General features: G+C 39.0%; 1 protein-coding gene across 12 annotated transcripts in view; it reads right to left on the reverse strand.

The window, feature by feature from the left end:
• Nucleotides 1–16710, reverse strand: part of BLTP1 (bridge-like lipid transfer protein family member 1) — a 148207-nt gene that overhangs the window by 17595 nt on the left and 113902 nt on the right. For 10 of the 12 annotated variants that reach the window (XM_081960108.1, XM_081960105.1, XM_081960109.1 and 7 more), the window contains 8 exons: nucleotides 13156–13400; nucleotides 7637–7852; nucleotides 5915–6095; nucleotides 4650–4824; nucleotides 2680–2841; nucleotides 2454–2593; nucleotides 1203–1383; nucleotides 4–198 (listed from right to left, as the gene is read on the reverse strand). In XM_081960108.1, the coding sequence (XP_081816234.1) occupies nucleotides 4–198; nucleotides 1203–1383; nucleotides 2454–2593; nucleotides 2680–2841; nucleotides 4650–4824; nucleotides 5915–6095; nucleotides 7637–7852; nucleotides 13156–13400 (1495 nt within the window). The remainder of the gene's footprint in view (nucleotides 1–3; nucleotides 199–1202; nucleotides 1384–2453; nucleotides 2594–2679; nucleotides 2842–4649; nucleotides 4825–5914; nucleotides 6096–7636; nucleotides 7853–13155; nucleotides 13401–16710) is intronic. The other 2 variants (XM_081960112.1, XM_081960104.1) reach the window with 1 other exon arrangement.

Consider the following 16710-nt stretch of genomic DNA (forward strand, 5'->3'; position numbering starts at 1 on the left):
TACCTGTTCCAGAAGATAAGCCAGCCACAGTGGTTTTTTGCTTTCCTGCTCCATACGGATGAAATACATAAAGGGAGAAATCAGACATGCAGGCTGTGAAACTCAAACCTGAAGAGCTGCTGCTAGAACCTGTCAAATCTGATTGGCTGCTACTATGCCGTGTTCTGCCAAAAGGGCTACCTAATCCAAGAGAAGAACCTAAAGCAGAAAAAGAAAAGCTCAGGAAAGGTGCATTCCTTGGAAAGAAAATAGAAACATATTTTGATGAGACTCTTACAATCATCTCTTATTGGAGATGACAACTCATAGCAGTATAAGCTTGAATCTTTTGGAAACATTCTTACAAATTATTTATTTTTTATTTCATTTATTTATTCATTTCTATTCCATCTTTATCATTTTACAAATAACTCAAGGCAGCAAACATGTCCAACACATCTTCTTCCTTGTTTTTCCCCCACAACAAAAACCCTGTGAGGTGGCTTGGGGTGAGAGAGATTGAGTAACCAGCCCAAAATGACCCAGCTGGCTTTCATGCCTAAGGCAGGACTTGAACTCATAATCCTCCACTTTCTAGCCTAATGTCTTAACCACTAGACCAAACTGGTATTGGACAAGCTTTCAGCATTATTCCATGAATGGCTTAATCAACGCATCTAAATAACCGCTTTCTCTCATACTGGTCACATTATAAGATCTGATAAAGAAGTCTCTTTCTGCAGCCTGATAAATGCTAGATTATTTGAAATGTGAAAGATTTTTTCTGTGTCAGCTGTCCTACTAAATTAATTAGCGGGGAGTACAATATAGTCTAGCTTATTATTATAATCATTGACCAGAATTTAAGACTAGGCTAATCTCAAAAGGAGTTTGGTAAGTTGATAATGGAGCTCAGACATCATACCAAACCATTATTTACAAAACAAGTAATTATGTCTGAAAGATCACAATTTGTATTAATCATTTAGAAAAACAAGGCAATTTCAAATTTTTAATTCTAATTTGATTGTAAATCAAAGCTAATACTAACCAATGATTTTGTTAAGGCATAATCATGGTTGTAAGCAGACGTTTTAATTTCTGTCTTTTGAGAGCACCAGAAGAGCCACAATTTATTCTTGCAGGATTAAACTCTTATTTTTTATTAGGCCTGAGTACATCCTTCTGAACTGAACCCGTTATTCAATAAAAATGAATTTTACCTGGCGAGATAGTTTTAACTGGCATCTTTGATCCACTTTGTAAAGAATTTTCTGTAGGGCAGGTTGAACCTAAAGTTTCTAATTCTACTCGATTAGAAGAAAATACAAGATCCAGGGAAGGAAGTTTCAACATACATTCCACCCGTGACACAGGTAAGCAGCTGAACTTGATTTGTGAAGGCTGAAGAAAAGAAAAACAGTGTTTATCATACATGGAGAATTGAAATGACAAGAAAGGAACGAGCAACAGAACAATTTTAAAGATGGAATACTATTATTTTTTTAATGCGAGAGATAAATAATGTGTGACCATCTAGATATTATTTAATACAATTCTAAATATCCTTCATTCCTGGGTCTGGGCTGATAAGACTATAAATTGGAATTCAAGAACAGAAGAGCCAGAAAGTATCTATAGAATATATACGTTGTAGAAGATAATTGTGTTCAGGTGATGACCTAGGGTCGGAAATAAGAAAAGTAACATATTGTTACTTCCACAGAACGTTTAAAACAAGACTTTCGGGGCAGGGGGGATCATAAAAACTATGTTAAGAAATTCTAAGAAGGAGTATGACACTGAAGAAAACCATACATACAAAACCACACATATGGAACACAAGAAGAGTATATTGTAGAGAAGAACTATATAATTAAGTACATCAAATGGAAGTTAGTACATCTTGGCTAATAAAAGCATCAGCCCTAGTTTCAAATTTCCTGGCTCCTGTGTACTTTGAGCCAATAAGCTGCAAACATCTTAGCAATGAATATTAATTTGTTTCATCTGATTAGACTGCTGAGTCTAGAATACAAGCAAGCAATGTACAATTTTACATTTGGCTACAAGAGTCACTGCCAAACCATAGGAAGATCTTAGCTTAACCCACTTTGATGTGAAACCAAACGTTGCTTTAGATTCCATGGAAAATGTTAGAATACAATATCTAAATTCATAACAGAGTTTTCATTACCAGACAGCGCAACATTTAAAGCAAAGTATGCTCTAAGAGCAATACAAATAAATAAATAAGCGAACAGACACAGTGAGTACATTTCTTTACATGGTATCATTGGTATTTCTCATATGAAGATGAAACAGAAACTATAGAATAAACGAAAAAAGTCCTAATCTAAAATAAAATTCATTGTTTCAGCACTTGAAAAACAAAATATTTATCTGTGTACAAATAAGTCCTACCAATTTACAACAGTCTTCAAGGTATCACATAAGCCGACATCAATGCTCACCTGAACTCTTACATACACCACTACATCAACAGGGAAAGAAGAATATGCTGATGTTGATGAAGATACTAAGGAAGCTGTGGATTCTTCTAAAGGATCTTGCATATCAAATTGCCCAATATCTTCATCTTGTGAACTGATGGCTTTAAAAGAATAAGGAAGTGATTTACATATAACTTCCGAAAAATAAAAATCAGGTTATAAAAATTATGGTAGAAAAGTATGATACCTGTATAATTCCTTTCTATTGGAGTTATAGGTATTGTTTCAAGGGCCTTTTCTAGAAAGTCCAACAGGCAAGGGCTAATCACCATTTCCTCAGGCAAAGACTGAAGTGCGACCCAAGCATACAATTTTGCTGTTTTTACACCAGCACTTACTTTACCTTTGGCTGAAATAATTGAAAAATGAAGTGAAATACCACATCACAAACATCAAATAGAACACAAATAAAAAAGTAAGAAAAGTTAATGATAGGTCAAAGGTGAGGTTACCTTAACCCAATTCCGGAGGTATCCTTGCTTAAGTTAAAAGTTTATCTCTGGCTAATCCAACGGATCCTCACCATTTTTGTAGAGAACATGGCTTAATTGAGATTGATTTACACCATCAATAATACATTTAAATTGACAGTTTAATAAAGCTTCTAATTTTATAATCAGGATGACTAAAAAGATCACTTTTAAAATCTTAAAATGAAATTTCCATCCTTTTTTTTAAATATATAAATTTGTAAATTGAAACATTGGATACTTCCTGTCACAAAATACTCTAGTGTGGATTAGCTCTGCTATAATTATCCAATAAAAGAAAAGGAAAGATATGATTACAGCACCAGTACTCCCAACTAGTAATTCTCTAGTTTCATCTTGTGGCCAACTGTGGATAGGGGAAATGAGTAAAAGAAAGTGTAGGGTGCCCTTATATGATCTAACTTAAATAAATAAGGATGCTGTATGTAGCTATACAGACTGGAATGAATAGGTGCATTCAGACAATATGGCAAATTAGGCTTAAGGCTTGCCTGGAGTTATATCAGCTGCTGTTTCTTATATATGGTATCACCTGTACAGGAGGCATGTCTATGAAATTATGCCTCAGTTTTTAAGCTGATCTTATTTGATTAAGATCACTATTACGATTCTTTTAGTTAAAACCATGAGATTTTGGATACAAACTAAACCAACACATGTTTTTGGGGGGTTGTTTTGGTAAACCATAATCCCATAAAAAGGTTTGTCTTAAGTGACATATCAAGTTACAGCATTAGGATCTGCTCAAAATAATGCATGACATAAAGCAGCAGATACAATCCAACATGCTCCTAACTAAAGCACATGCCCGACTTGCCACATTGTCTGAACATGTTCAGCATATGCCAAGTATCCTGTAAATAAGCATGTAATTCAAATGCTCTTTTAATGCTAAGCAAAAAAAAAACCTTCATGGTCGATACTTCCCCCCATTATTAACATATATTAAATTCAAAATTTAACGGATGCTAAGGCATGTCCAACTACTGGTATTCCTAATTTTTCACAGTTTCAAGGAACATAAATTAAGAATGGCAATGGAAAAGATTTGCAAATCACTCCCATTCCCATCCTTTAGCCTTCTAAAATGATGAAAGATGTATGAGTTGCACGCTTCTAAGTAATCTTTGCAAATATAGTCCATATTTTTTAAAATCAAACTACTACCTAAAATAGCTCCTCTATTATCCAAATTTCAATAAAATGTAGTCAGAATTCAATTTTTTTGATATTATAAAATGTGTATATGCTTAGAGACAATTCTGAAATTAAGGATTTCTATTTAACATTCTACATTAAGGATCACTGATTTCCTGTCTTCCACATAAAATGGATTTCAAGCATATTTAGAAATTGTGAAAATTGTCCAAATTTTACTTCGTTTCCCCAAACATTGACACTTTAATGCAGCAAATATAGTGAGTCTAAAGATAGACTAGAGAATATAAGAGAAACTATTTACAATAGTTGATAAAGTAAATTTTAACAAAGAGAAAAATAAGAAAATAATCAGAAGTACTAAACATAAAAAAATTATGTCAAAAAATGTATCACAACATCAAATAGAATAGTTTATTAAGTTACAAATATTGATTTAAGTATTGGCCTATACACTATGGCAAAAGATACTAAAGTTAAAATACAAACAATGAAAAGAAATGTTTACCTGGTGGAATAGGTGGGGGTTGAGGAGTTAGTAAGGTTTTAGCCTTGACACGGGTAGGAGGAATAACATCTTTCATACTATACAACTTTGATTCTTTGGAAAAGGTTCTTTGAAGTGATGAGCCTCGAGATGTATTTGGCGACTCAGTTTTTAACATCTTAGAATTGTAATGTAGCTGAAACAAGACAAAATAAGATTAAAACCATAGGTTTCTGCGTAGCCAAAACTGGGGGGGGGGGGGGGGCAAGCAGCAGTATAAAGAATAGAAGAGCATAAATGACAAACAACACTTTAACTGAAATGGAAAACACAGGGACTGGCAAAATTTTGATGGGCCAAATTAGATTAAAAAATGTTCTGGAAATTGTTACAGCCTACCAGTATTTGATGTACAGATATTCCTTATTATGTGGAACTACAGCATTAAATAAGTTATAAAATGTTTAGAACTATCTAACTAGATTTAATTACTCTATTTTATTTGTAAATGTTGTTAAATGATGCCTGAAATTATTTTTTGAAAAGAATCCCAGTATCTTTGCCATTTCAGAACAATAGTACTACAGTAAAAAGACTGTTTTCCATGTGAAATGTATATTAAGGACAATAATATCCCACTCCCATTTCTTTATCCTAGCCTTTAATTGATGTCTCACTATCTGAAATCCTATTCAGATAGGATTATGTATGCAAATACATTTGATTTGGCAGTGTATTTAAAGCATAAGTTTGAGGTAAATCAGTGTGCCACTGATTGGATGTGCTACACATCCAAAGTGGATGTAGCACGTAAGAACAAGAATAATACTATATCCATTATAGAGGTAAATAAGAAGTGATACAGAGAAAAGGATAACAATTATTGCAGGAAACATGGTAGTAACTCTTGTGTGACTGACAGTATCACTGATCTCTTGAATTGGCAATGTGGCACATTGATTTACCTCAAACATTCTTCAAATAATTACTCATCCAATCTTACTAGTATTTCCAGGGATAAAGACATTGTAGAATTTGATATTATTATTTTTTTAATTATGAAGACAATAAAGTGGACATGCTAGCCATACAATACATTCTGAATTGAACAGAGGCACTCCAAATTAGCCTTAATGCTTATCTGAAGTAACAAAAGCATTTCCTAGCGTATTTACATGTTTCAAAGCAATAACTACATTACATGACAGGCTCAGGAAAGGAATGTGAAACTGCAATTCTAGTTTATCACACTATATGGAGGAAATGTTGAAGTTTTTATTTTTTACCTTAACATCTACACCAGGAATGTAAAATATTGTTGTTTCCACATCAGTAGACTTTGTTTGAAGAGATGCTGGTACTTTCTTTCCAGCAAGTAAGTGGGTAGTTGATGCATAGTTAGTTTGAAATTTCCTTTTTTTAGAGGGAGAGTCTTGATCTAAACTTCGGGAACTGCGATCATAGGTCCTAAAAATACATATATATAAATACACATAGTCATTATTTAATTACCCTGGACATAAAGGCAATATTAAGTCATTTCGAAATCTCTAGTCATTGTTAGTTAAACTCACTGATAATACCTCAAGAGAACTGAGAACATAAATATTTGACATGACTTGATTATGCTCTAGCTTACACTTGGTTTAAGGCTGTCAGGCACACAGCTTAATAGGAAAGAATCTTTATCAACTAGGAAGAAGGGAGCGTAGTAGAGCAATTGGTTAGGAGCCTGGGTTGGAGGTTAGGAGCCTGGGTTGGAGGTTAGCGAGCCCACGCTTGAAACCTAAGTGCTGCTACGTGGCTGGGAGAACTCCTGTCATTTGCTCCAGCTCCTTGATGGAAATATGAGAGGACGCCTGTAGGCATAAACCCCTCCCCCTGGGAAACAGTGATGTCACCAGCTAATCTTTTCAACCCAGAAGCACCTTAAATGGTGCCCTCTGACACAAATGGAGAAGTAGGAAGAAGCCACTAAAACGTCTATCAACAGTCCAATTCAATTTTTATATATACTTTTTAAAAAATTCCAACACTTCTTTCTTCCACTGCTCACTACTTCTCACTATTTAATAAGACTTTTTACTCTGCAGTTTTAGTCTTGAAGCTGGATAGCTGGTGGTTGTTGATGACACCCATGTCCTGAGAAACTCTCAACTTTCACAAATATAATTAAAGTCTGGCTTGTCTGCCTTGTGATTCCATGGGTTTAGCTGTATATTTTCCCTAGTTTTGTGCATTATTCAGAGTCTCCTGGAATTGGGCAGGCAGGAAATTTAAAGATAAGACAAGATGAAATAAGAGTTTGTTCCAGATTTCCATGAGTAAACTTTTAAAACAGCAAAATATTTCTCCTCCTTCTGTTTACCAGAATCCTCAGAAAGTCATCATTACATCATCGGGGAATCTTCTAAAACAAATACGAGAGGTTATGTGGAGGTGGGAGAAGAGAATCTCTTCCATGATCAGAGTCTATTTTGTAGCCAAGCCTATTTTTTAAAATGGAACAAATTCTTCTACTTCTGTAAGTGCATTATTTTACTTGTATATTTGTAATATGTTTAATTGCATTTAACAATTTCTTTCCTCTGGCATCATGTTCAGTCTTCCATTCATAACAAAACAAAGCCAGAAATGCTGGATGTTTATTGAATTAACAGTAATAACGTATCATGCTGTAAAAGGTCATACAAATTGCTTAATTGCTGATTAAATGAGATTTAAGGAAGCCAACATTTTCCAAAATATGTCCCATACCTGATTCTGAATATTTTATATGCAATTTAAGTAAGATGGGCTGTTTTGATTACACAATTTTATGACAGAGTTCTTGGCACAAAAGAGAGGACATTATTCAAGTTGTCAAATTGTCTTTATATGGAATATTGCAACTGATTGATGATCAGTATCACTAGAGATTTCATACAAGTTTCAACATAAAAAATGTGGCTACTGCTCTAAACATATGGTAGTTAGGTAAACCTGCTCAGCTTTTTGCAGGATTTTACCTCCTTATGCTTATATCATCATGTTCTTGCTGGAGTGTTGTTGGATGAAGTACACACTTTCCACAGTCAATTTCAACTCTCACATCAAGTTCAAAATCAATATTCCTCTCAGTAGTTGTTCCAGTTACACTTCTGTTGGCTGGAGATGTTGGCCAACGTTCAGTAAACAGTTGGTGAACAGCAGCAAAACCTGTAGCTTTCTTACGAGAAGTAGACCTGCAAAATATTTAAAAAATATTTAAAAACGTAGATTTAACAAACTTACCTTACTGCATGCAATTTGGTAAAATATATTTCCCTTGATATTTTTAACACTGTAGATGAACTCAATAGTTAAACTAAAGAGGAGGAGCTGATGTCGCAATGACACAACGTGTGAACTTGGAGCTCCAAGATCGCAGTCAATACTTTTGCTGCTGGAAGATTCTTTTGGACGTAAACAGTCCCGAAGAGACGGTGATAGGGAAGAGTACGTCCTGCTGATCTCAGGGACACCGCAATGTCCCTGATTGATACAGGAGAATCTCTTTTTGCCAGCAACAGAAGCGCAGCCATTGAAGCTGCTGAAGTTGGGACAGCTCCGGAACGGGAGGAAAATGGAAAGAGAAAGTGTGTCCATCTGGTGAGGAAATCTTATTATTATAAAAGAGACTACCTCCCCCCCAAAAAATTAAAGCTAAATTAAATTTGAAAACAGAAGAAAACAAGCGGCGAAATTAAGCTACATTAGACAGTGTGTTATTTCTTTTACAGATGGAACTTTTGCAAATGTTTCCTATTCTTTAAATTGAATGGATTAGTTTTTCTTCTACTACTTTTTTATATTCTTTTTTTTATACCTAAGGATTAAAATCTTTTTCCTTATTTTTATAATTCTGGATTGGATGGGTTTGTTTGTTTGTTTTTTGCTCCATTAAAGAATTTTGTTTTCTTTAAGCCTGGAATATAAAGAAGATATAAAAGGAAAGAGGGCTGTAATAACAGACGGAAAGGAAGTAACACTGCCACCTGGAGGCTGAAGGCTTGGAAAGTTTGGAAATATTGTTCTATTCTTTTTTCTCTTTGATCATTTGATTTTGCATTTCAAGGTTCGTCAGCTTGTTTACAGAGAGTGATAGTGAGAAAAGCATGGGTTGTTTATACAGGTGCTTTTTGGGAGCTTCATTGGCAGCTGGAGTGGAGTGAAAACAAAGCCTTGTCTTGAAAGATTATAAATGAACTTGCTTTAAATTTAATAAAAAGTTTTGAAGGCCAGAGTGGCAGTGTTTACAAGTTGGAAGAATGGCGCAACATGAAAAAGAAACCTTAACATTGCAAAAGATTATGTTTGAAATTCAAAAATTATTAGAAGTAACAGAGAGAATTGAGAAGAGATTGGAGAACACAGATCCTAGAACAGCAAAATTTGATGGAAAAATTGAGGATGTTCATCAAATGAAAAAAGTGGAGGTTAGAGTTCTAAAAACTGAAGGAAAAATAAACAAAGAGACAAGAAAATTGTTGATATTGACAGTGAACTGAGCGTGGTTGGAAATGGAAAGAGTGGAATATGGAAAGGGGAGATAGATAGAGCCTATTTACAGACCTACCTTGTGGCTCTAAGAGCGGCCAAACGTAGACACTGTGCCGCTCTTATTGCGTCCGCGGATAACCGCCCTGCCGCCCTGTTTCGGGTGACCCGCTCTCTCTTATTACAGAGGTCGCGGGAAGCTCCTTTGCAGGGTAGAGCAGAGGAGTTTGGGAAATATCTGCAGGACAAAATCGATCAGATCCGGAGTGGATGGGCCCCCTTCAGTGGACCAGGGGAGACGTCGGAAACAAGTCTTGAGACACCACGCTGGGAGGGGTTTGACTCTGTTGCCCCCGAGGACTTGGACAGGTTATGTGGGCGACTGCGAGCCACCTCATGTTTACTGGACCCGTGTCCCTCCTGGCTTGTACTGGCATCCTGGGAGGTTACACGAGGCTGGCTCCTGGGTCTGGTGAACGCTTCACTGGAGGAGGGGTCCTTGCCGGCCGCCTTGAAAGAGGCGGTGGTGAGGCCCCTGCTGAAGAGGCCTTCCCTGGATCCGGAGGAACTAGCTAATTACCGTCCTGTCTCCAACCTTCCCTTTTTAGCGAAGGTTGTAGAGAGTGTGGTGGCGCAACAGTTCCCACGTCACCTGGAGGAAGCAGACTATCTAGACCCGCGCCAGTCCGGCTTTCGACCCGGTCACAGCACGGAGACGGCCTTGGTCGCGTTGGTAGATGATCTATGGAGGGCCAGAGATAGGGGTTGTTCCTCTATCCTGGTCCTATTAGATCTATCAGCGGCTTTCGATACCATCGACCATGGTATCTTATTGCGCCGGCTGGAAGAGGTGGGCGTAGGGGGCACCGTTCTGTGGTGGTTCCGCTCCTACCTCTCTGACCGGACGCAGTGTGTGTTGGCAGGGGAGCAGAGGTCGACCCTGAGGCCACTCACTTGTGGGGTGCCGCAGGGTTCGGTCCTCTCGCCCCTCCTGTTCAACACATACATGAAGCCGCTGGGTGAGATCATCCGTGGTTTGGGGGTTGGATACCATCTGTACGCTGATGATACACAGCTGTACATTTCCACCCCAACGAGGCCGTCGAAATGTTGTCACGGTGTTTGGAAGCTGTCCGGGTCTGGATGGGGGACAACAGATTTAAATTCAACCCCTCCAAGACTGAGTGGCTGTGGCTACCGGCGCCCCGATTTAACCAGTGGACGCCATCGCTGGCCATAGGGGGCGAATTACTGCCCCCCGTGGAACGGGCGTGCAATCTGGGTGTCCTCCTTGATGCCCGGCTGTCGATGGATGACCATCTGACAGCCGTGGCGAGGGGGGCGTTCCACCAGGTTCGCCTGGTGCGCCAATTGCGCCCCCTATTGGATCGGGACGCCCTACGCACAGTCACTCATGCGCTGGTGACGTCTCGCCTGGACTACTGCAATGCTCTCTACATGGGGCTCCCCTTGAGATGCACCCGAAGACTACAGCTAGTTCAGAATGCGGCCGCGCGGGCCATCATGGGAGGGACAAGATACTCCCATATAACACCACTCCTGCGCGAGCTGCACTGGCTGCCTGTGGTTTTTCGGGTGCGTTTCAAGGTGTTGGTTACTATCTTCAAAGCGCTCCATGGCATGGGACCTAGTTACCTGCGGGACCGCATCTCACCTCACACATCTCTACAACCTATCCGCTCTCACAGGGAGGGACTCCTCCAGGTGCCATCCGCCAAGCAGTGCCAGCGGGTGACGCCTAGGAGTAGAGCCTTCTCTGTGATGGGCCCAACCCTCTGGAATGACCTCCCCCCCCCCGATATTAGAACTACTAACGACCTCCGCTCCTTCCGACAGAAGCTCAAGACTCACCTGTTCCAATTAGCTGGCTTAGCCGATTTATAGCTCCATCTTCCACCTCCTGGCAAACATTTTAGTGGGGAATTTTTTAAGAGAATTTTAATTTTATTTGTATTTTAACTAAGTATTGTACAGTATATTTTCTACCTCCTCCGTCTACGTCTACGTCTACGTATTTGTATATGGTTTTAATAATGACTGTACACCACCCCGAGTCCTGCTTAGGAAAGGGTGCGGTCTAGAAATAAAAGATGATGATGATGATGATGATGATGATGATGATGATGATGATGATGATGATTATTATTATTATTATTGATGGACTGGAGCTACTCCCCAGATCTGAAAGTATACAAAAAGAAAAGAGAGAAGAATTGTTGGAACTAAGGAGAGAAATTTTGTCAGAAGCACTAGTGACAACCAAAGATAAGCTGATCGAAGAAGCAGATGGAGGGTTTCGAGCTTATACAAGATATGCAATAAGCTATAGGTTGCAAAGAGAAGTCCATACCAAACTTACTAAGGAAATAACCCGAATGCTAATGCCACAAATGGCAAGAGACATAAGAGTGCACTATTACTGGAAAGACACAGGTTGATGTAATGAAAGCTTATAATAAATAGTTAAGTCAAATTTAGTTAAATTTGGAGCATTATGTATAAAATGAAGTGATAATGGATACAGTTAAATAATTGATTGATAATGATAATAATGCATAAATATATACATATGCTTGATAAGAGGAAATTTGATATAAATTGCAAATGGTGACTACGAAAGGAGGTTTAGAAACTCTATTAAATATAACCAATTTTTATATAGAGCATTATAAAGATGTAATGTTACTGGATGATATTGGAAAGAGCTAATGGAATGCCATTATGTGGTTTTGTTTTAAATTTGGAATATTTTACAAAAAAGGATGTAAAAACAATTATAGTCAAATGAAGGTTGAGGTATGATGATAGTTGTATATATAAATATACTTGATTTAAAATATATGATTTGGTATGAATTGTAGGTGATGACTGTGGAAGGGATGCACAGAAGTTTTTATAATCAATCGACACACTTTCTACAATTTGTAATGGAAGATGGTTTTGTGGTTTGTGTGTGTGTGTGTGTGTGTGTATGTTTTGTCTGTTTGCGTGTATTCAAAAATTTAAAAAAATCTTTAAAAATAGTTATAAACTGTCTGATATAACTAGTATTTTATTTTCTTTGAAAGTGGTATGGAGATTCTGTGATTGGGCAGTCCGTTACAATGAGGAAGGAGGAGATAGATATCCATCTCATTTTCTCACTAAACTACATTTAGTCTTTGAGAACAAAATCCACAAATATAGAAGTAATCTTCAGTGGGGGTTTTTTCCTCTTCATGGATCATGGGAGGAAACCAAAAATAGTCAAAATAGCTACTTTAAAATAATTGAAAAGATATAATTTATTCAGTGTTCTTACACTATTTAGTTTAAACGTACACTAAAAAAACATTTAAGCAGCCAAAAAAGCAGCTCTGATTAAATGTTACTATAGCAGCATATAATGCTTTAAGGAATGTTCCAGACACTCATCTTATTCAAAGTAACTATCAAATTCGCAACAAATGCTATATTTTTACAGATTAAAAAACAGAACAGGAAGTGCCAATGAAAATGCTGAGTTCCTAAAATGTTGGAATTATATTGTTGTTTAATGAGATATAGAATAATTTTTTTATATGAAAATTATGAATAATTTATTAATTGCATTCAAATCAGATCTGTAATGCACTAGCTACCTGCCATTATACTTAAATAGAAAGGAAACTTTCTCAGGCTGCTTCACACTGGCGAGGTTTGAACTTGACATCCTAAACATCCAAGATGTGTCAAATATTGAGTTACAAGATAGTCATTTCCAAGAGTCATGGTTATTTTCGGCCACAGGCAGTTGCATTTAGTGTTTTTTGTTAGCTCTGCTAGCTAAATTATCAGAACAGATTAAATATTTTAAAAATTAAATAGCTAATAACATCAGCATAACATAAAGAGTTCAGACCAAATATTGTATAGAGAAAGCTGGATGGTTTTTTTTTATATTCATCAATATACACATATTCAGAGTGGTTATATGAAATGAATATTCAGTTTTTACAAATATGCTCACAGTGCTTTCCGATAAACATATGGTTTCTCTTTCTCATGATCTTCCTCTTTTTCTGAATCTTCACTTGATGAAGACAAGCTGTCATCTCGTCTTCCTTCTTCAGGCTGGAAAGGAATGCTTGGTGAGAAGACAGCTGGAGTTTGGGGTGAATTGAATACTGAGCATGATCCTTCACTAGTGTATGAGTTATGGGATAGACCATCAATAGTTACTGACAAAAGATCCAATTCTGTCTCCTCTGGAAACTGATTACAAAGAGACAAAAAAGATATTCAAGTTATAGCTACCAACTATCTCAAGGAGTGGGGAGGAAAAATCAGATTCTTAAAGACAAAGCAGTAAATGTTTCATTTTGTACAGGCCAAAGAACTGATGTCAGCCATGAAATATGTTTTAAAAATAGATGAGTGATTAGCCTCGAAGAAGTATATCAGAAAAAGGAAGTGAATGCATGTTTATTTAGATATAGCAGCAGCTTAAATTGCAATATATCCTACTACAATAATTGAAATAAACTTTTTAAAGCATAAAAAAGCAAGAACCTCATAGGCCTCCAATTAACAAGAGAAAGTAGCAGAAATTATTAGACAATGGAAGCTCATGCAAAATGCTGGCATAGAATGCAACCTATTATCTCATTTTAAAGTAGTAAATATGATTAATTTAAAAAGCTAGATTTTTAGACAGTAATATTATGAGGGAATTTTTGGAATGTTCTTTTGATTCTAAATAAGCTAAGATGTAAATTTTCAGGTTTCAAGTAAATCTAAGATACCTTCTTTTCTTCACAGAAAAACCTGTAACAGGATTTGATTCCTAAAATGCTCATAATATTAAAGCTTTATTTGGGAGCTCGCTCTTCATATATAAAATATTATTAATATTAATATATCTGAGTCATGCTGCTAAAATCTGTCTTCCAAAAAAGAGTGACTTTTATTTGTTTTTTTGACAGAAACAAATATATACGTATGTTCAGCTGAAATCAAAACCTGGAGTTCCCCATCCAATAAATATGTAAATATGAAATATTTGTCTATGTCTCTACACACACACACACACACACACACACACACACACACACACACTTCTGTTGGCAGTCACCAACCACAACTGGGTGGGGCCAGCACAAAGAAGAAAATGTACTGAAGCTACTGTTTAAAATGATCTATAATCTAAGGCTGATAGCATCTATGGTTTCACACATACATGCAATCCCTCTATACAGAGAAACATACTACATACAAAAACATTATCCTACCCTCTTTCCATCAGAAATAGCAACTATGAAGAAAAAGATTACTAGAGGTAGGTTAATGGAAAGAGGCAGGGACTTGGTAGGCAGTGAGGAAAATGAGGAATAATATTGGTTAAAGGTGGGAGAATGACAGTTGGTCTTACCTGAACTGTTGTTTTAGGAGGTTTTGCAGGATTAGCCAGGATTGGGTATTGTGATGTCCAATTGGCCTCAAGACAGAGTTAATTTGAAGCCACACCTCTGTGCTCCTTGCTTCTGGTTCCCAGTTTCAACAAGCCAAGCCCACTGCAAAACACCTGAAAACAAGTCATAAGGGAACACACACTACTCCCTGAACTCACTACCCCCTGAGACTTCCTGAGGCCCTCCATGCGCCTCAGGTAAATGCGCAAGGCACGCTCCCTATCATGAGATGGGTCTGGACAAAAATCCGGTAATACCATCTCCTGCGACCTGCAAAAAAGGGAGTTAACCTTGGGAACAAAAGTCAGATCCAGTCGCAGGACGACCTGATTATTGTGGAATGTACAAAGATCCGACCTGGAGGACAATGCCCCCAGTTCGAAGATGCAACGGGCTAAGGTGACCGCCACAAGGAACACTACCTTAAGGGTTACGAAGTTCAGGTCAACCACCCTCAGAGATTCGAATGGTGCTCCTGTCATAGCTTAGAGAACCGTAGTGAGGCTCCATGTCGGGCACCGGTGGACTTACCGAGGGATGGAGATTCCCCCTCACCCTTCAAAAACTTCTTAATTAACGGGATCTGGGAAAGTGGAAGGTGCCCCTCTCCTCGAATAATCGTGGAGAGGGCCGCCACCAGTCTCCTGAGGGTGCCATGTGAGACCCCCCTATCCCCCTTGGAGAAACTCCAAGACGTGCAGTACCAAAGCTCGCAAGGATTTGCTCCCGAGACCCAGCACCACTCTGCAAAGATCCACCAGGTGGAATCATAAATCCTAGTGGTGGAACCCTTGCATGAAGACTCAATTGTGGAGATCACGCTCTGTGAAAGCTGGGCGGCCCTTAGATGCTCCCGCTCAATCTCCACATAGCTAGCTGCAGCCACTGTGGCTCGGGATGTACCAGGTCCCCCCCTGTCTAAGGTCCACATCCTCCACGGGTGTGACACTGACAGGCACATTAGGTCCTCAAACCACACCCAGAGCGGCCAGTAGGGCGCCACTAAGATGAGCTCCACCTTCTTTGATATCACTTTCCGAACTACCCCAGGGAGAAGGGGAAGGGAAGGCGTAGAGCAGGCCCTCCGGCCACAGCATCCGAAGCGCGTCGACTCCCTCCGTCCCCTGAGCCGGGAACCGAGAGAAGAACCGATCCACCTGAGCGTTCTGCGATGTGGCAAACAGGTCCACCTCCAGATGACCAAACCTGGAGCAGATGGCCTGGAACAGTTTCGGAGAAAGGCTCCACTCCATGTGGTCCACCGTGGCCCGACTGAGCCAGTCAGCTTGATGGTTGTTCACTGCTGTGATGTGCTCTGCCCTGAGCGATTGAAGATGACTCTCTGCCCAGGCGCTGAGTACCATTGCCTCGGTTCGAAAAGCCCTGGAGTGTGTGCCGCCCTGTTGGTTGACATGGGCCGTCGCTGCCACATTGTCAGTCAGCACCAAGATGTCTCGATCCCGAACATGGTCCTTGAAGTGCCGCAATGCCAAGTGAATCGCTCGCAGTTCCAGCCAATTTATATTGTGTTGAGGTCCAACCAGGTCCAACGCCCCTGCGCCATCCGGGACTCCAAGAGAGCTCCCCACCCCTACAAGCTGGCATTCGTTGTCAGGATGAGGCGCTCCGGCTCCCCGAACTCGCAGTCCTCGTGTAGTGCTAGGGAGAGCCACCACCTCAATGGCAGCTGCACCTGTGGTGTCACTGGAATATTTTCCTCGGAATTGCTGGAGTTTGACCTCTGATGTGGCAGGAGACGCCACTGGAGCGGCCCTGTAGAGGAGCCCAAGGCAACACGTCTATGCAAGAAATGAATTTCCCCAGCAAGCTGGAGAGCACTACTACAGGAACAAAACGTTGACTTCTAACTTGTCTAACTAAGGCTAACAAACTAACTTTACGGTTGTGGGACAGGAACACCTTCCCCAGCTTAAAGTCTATGATGGTCCCCAGGTGAGGAATCCTGGTGGGGGGAACGAGGGAACTCTTATCTAGGTTAACTGAAAAACCTAACTGCTGTAGTGTGGATATCACCAACGAAATATCCTCCCTTGCCCACTCAAATGATGCTGCTTGGACTAAGATGTCATCGAGATAGCATTGGACCCTGACAG

This window comes from Natrix helvetica (assembly GCF_964273705.1).
Source record: "Natrix helvetica genome assembly, chromosome: 7".
NCBI lineage: Eukaryota > Metazoa > Chordata > Lepidosauria > Squamata > Natricidae > Natrix > Natrix helvetica.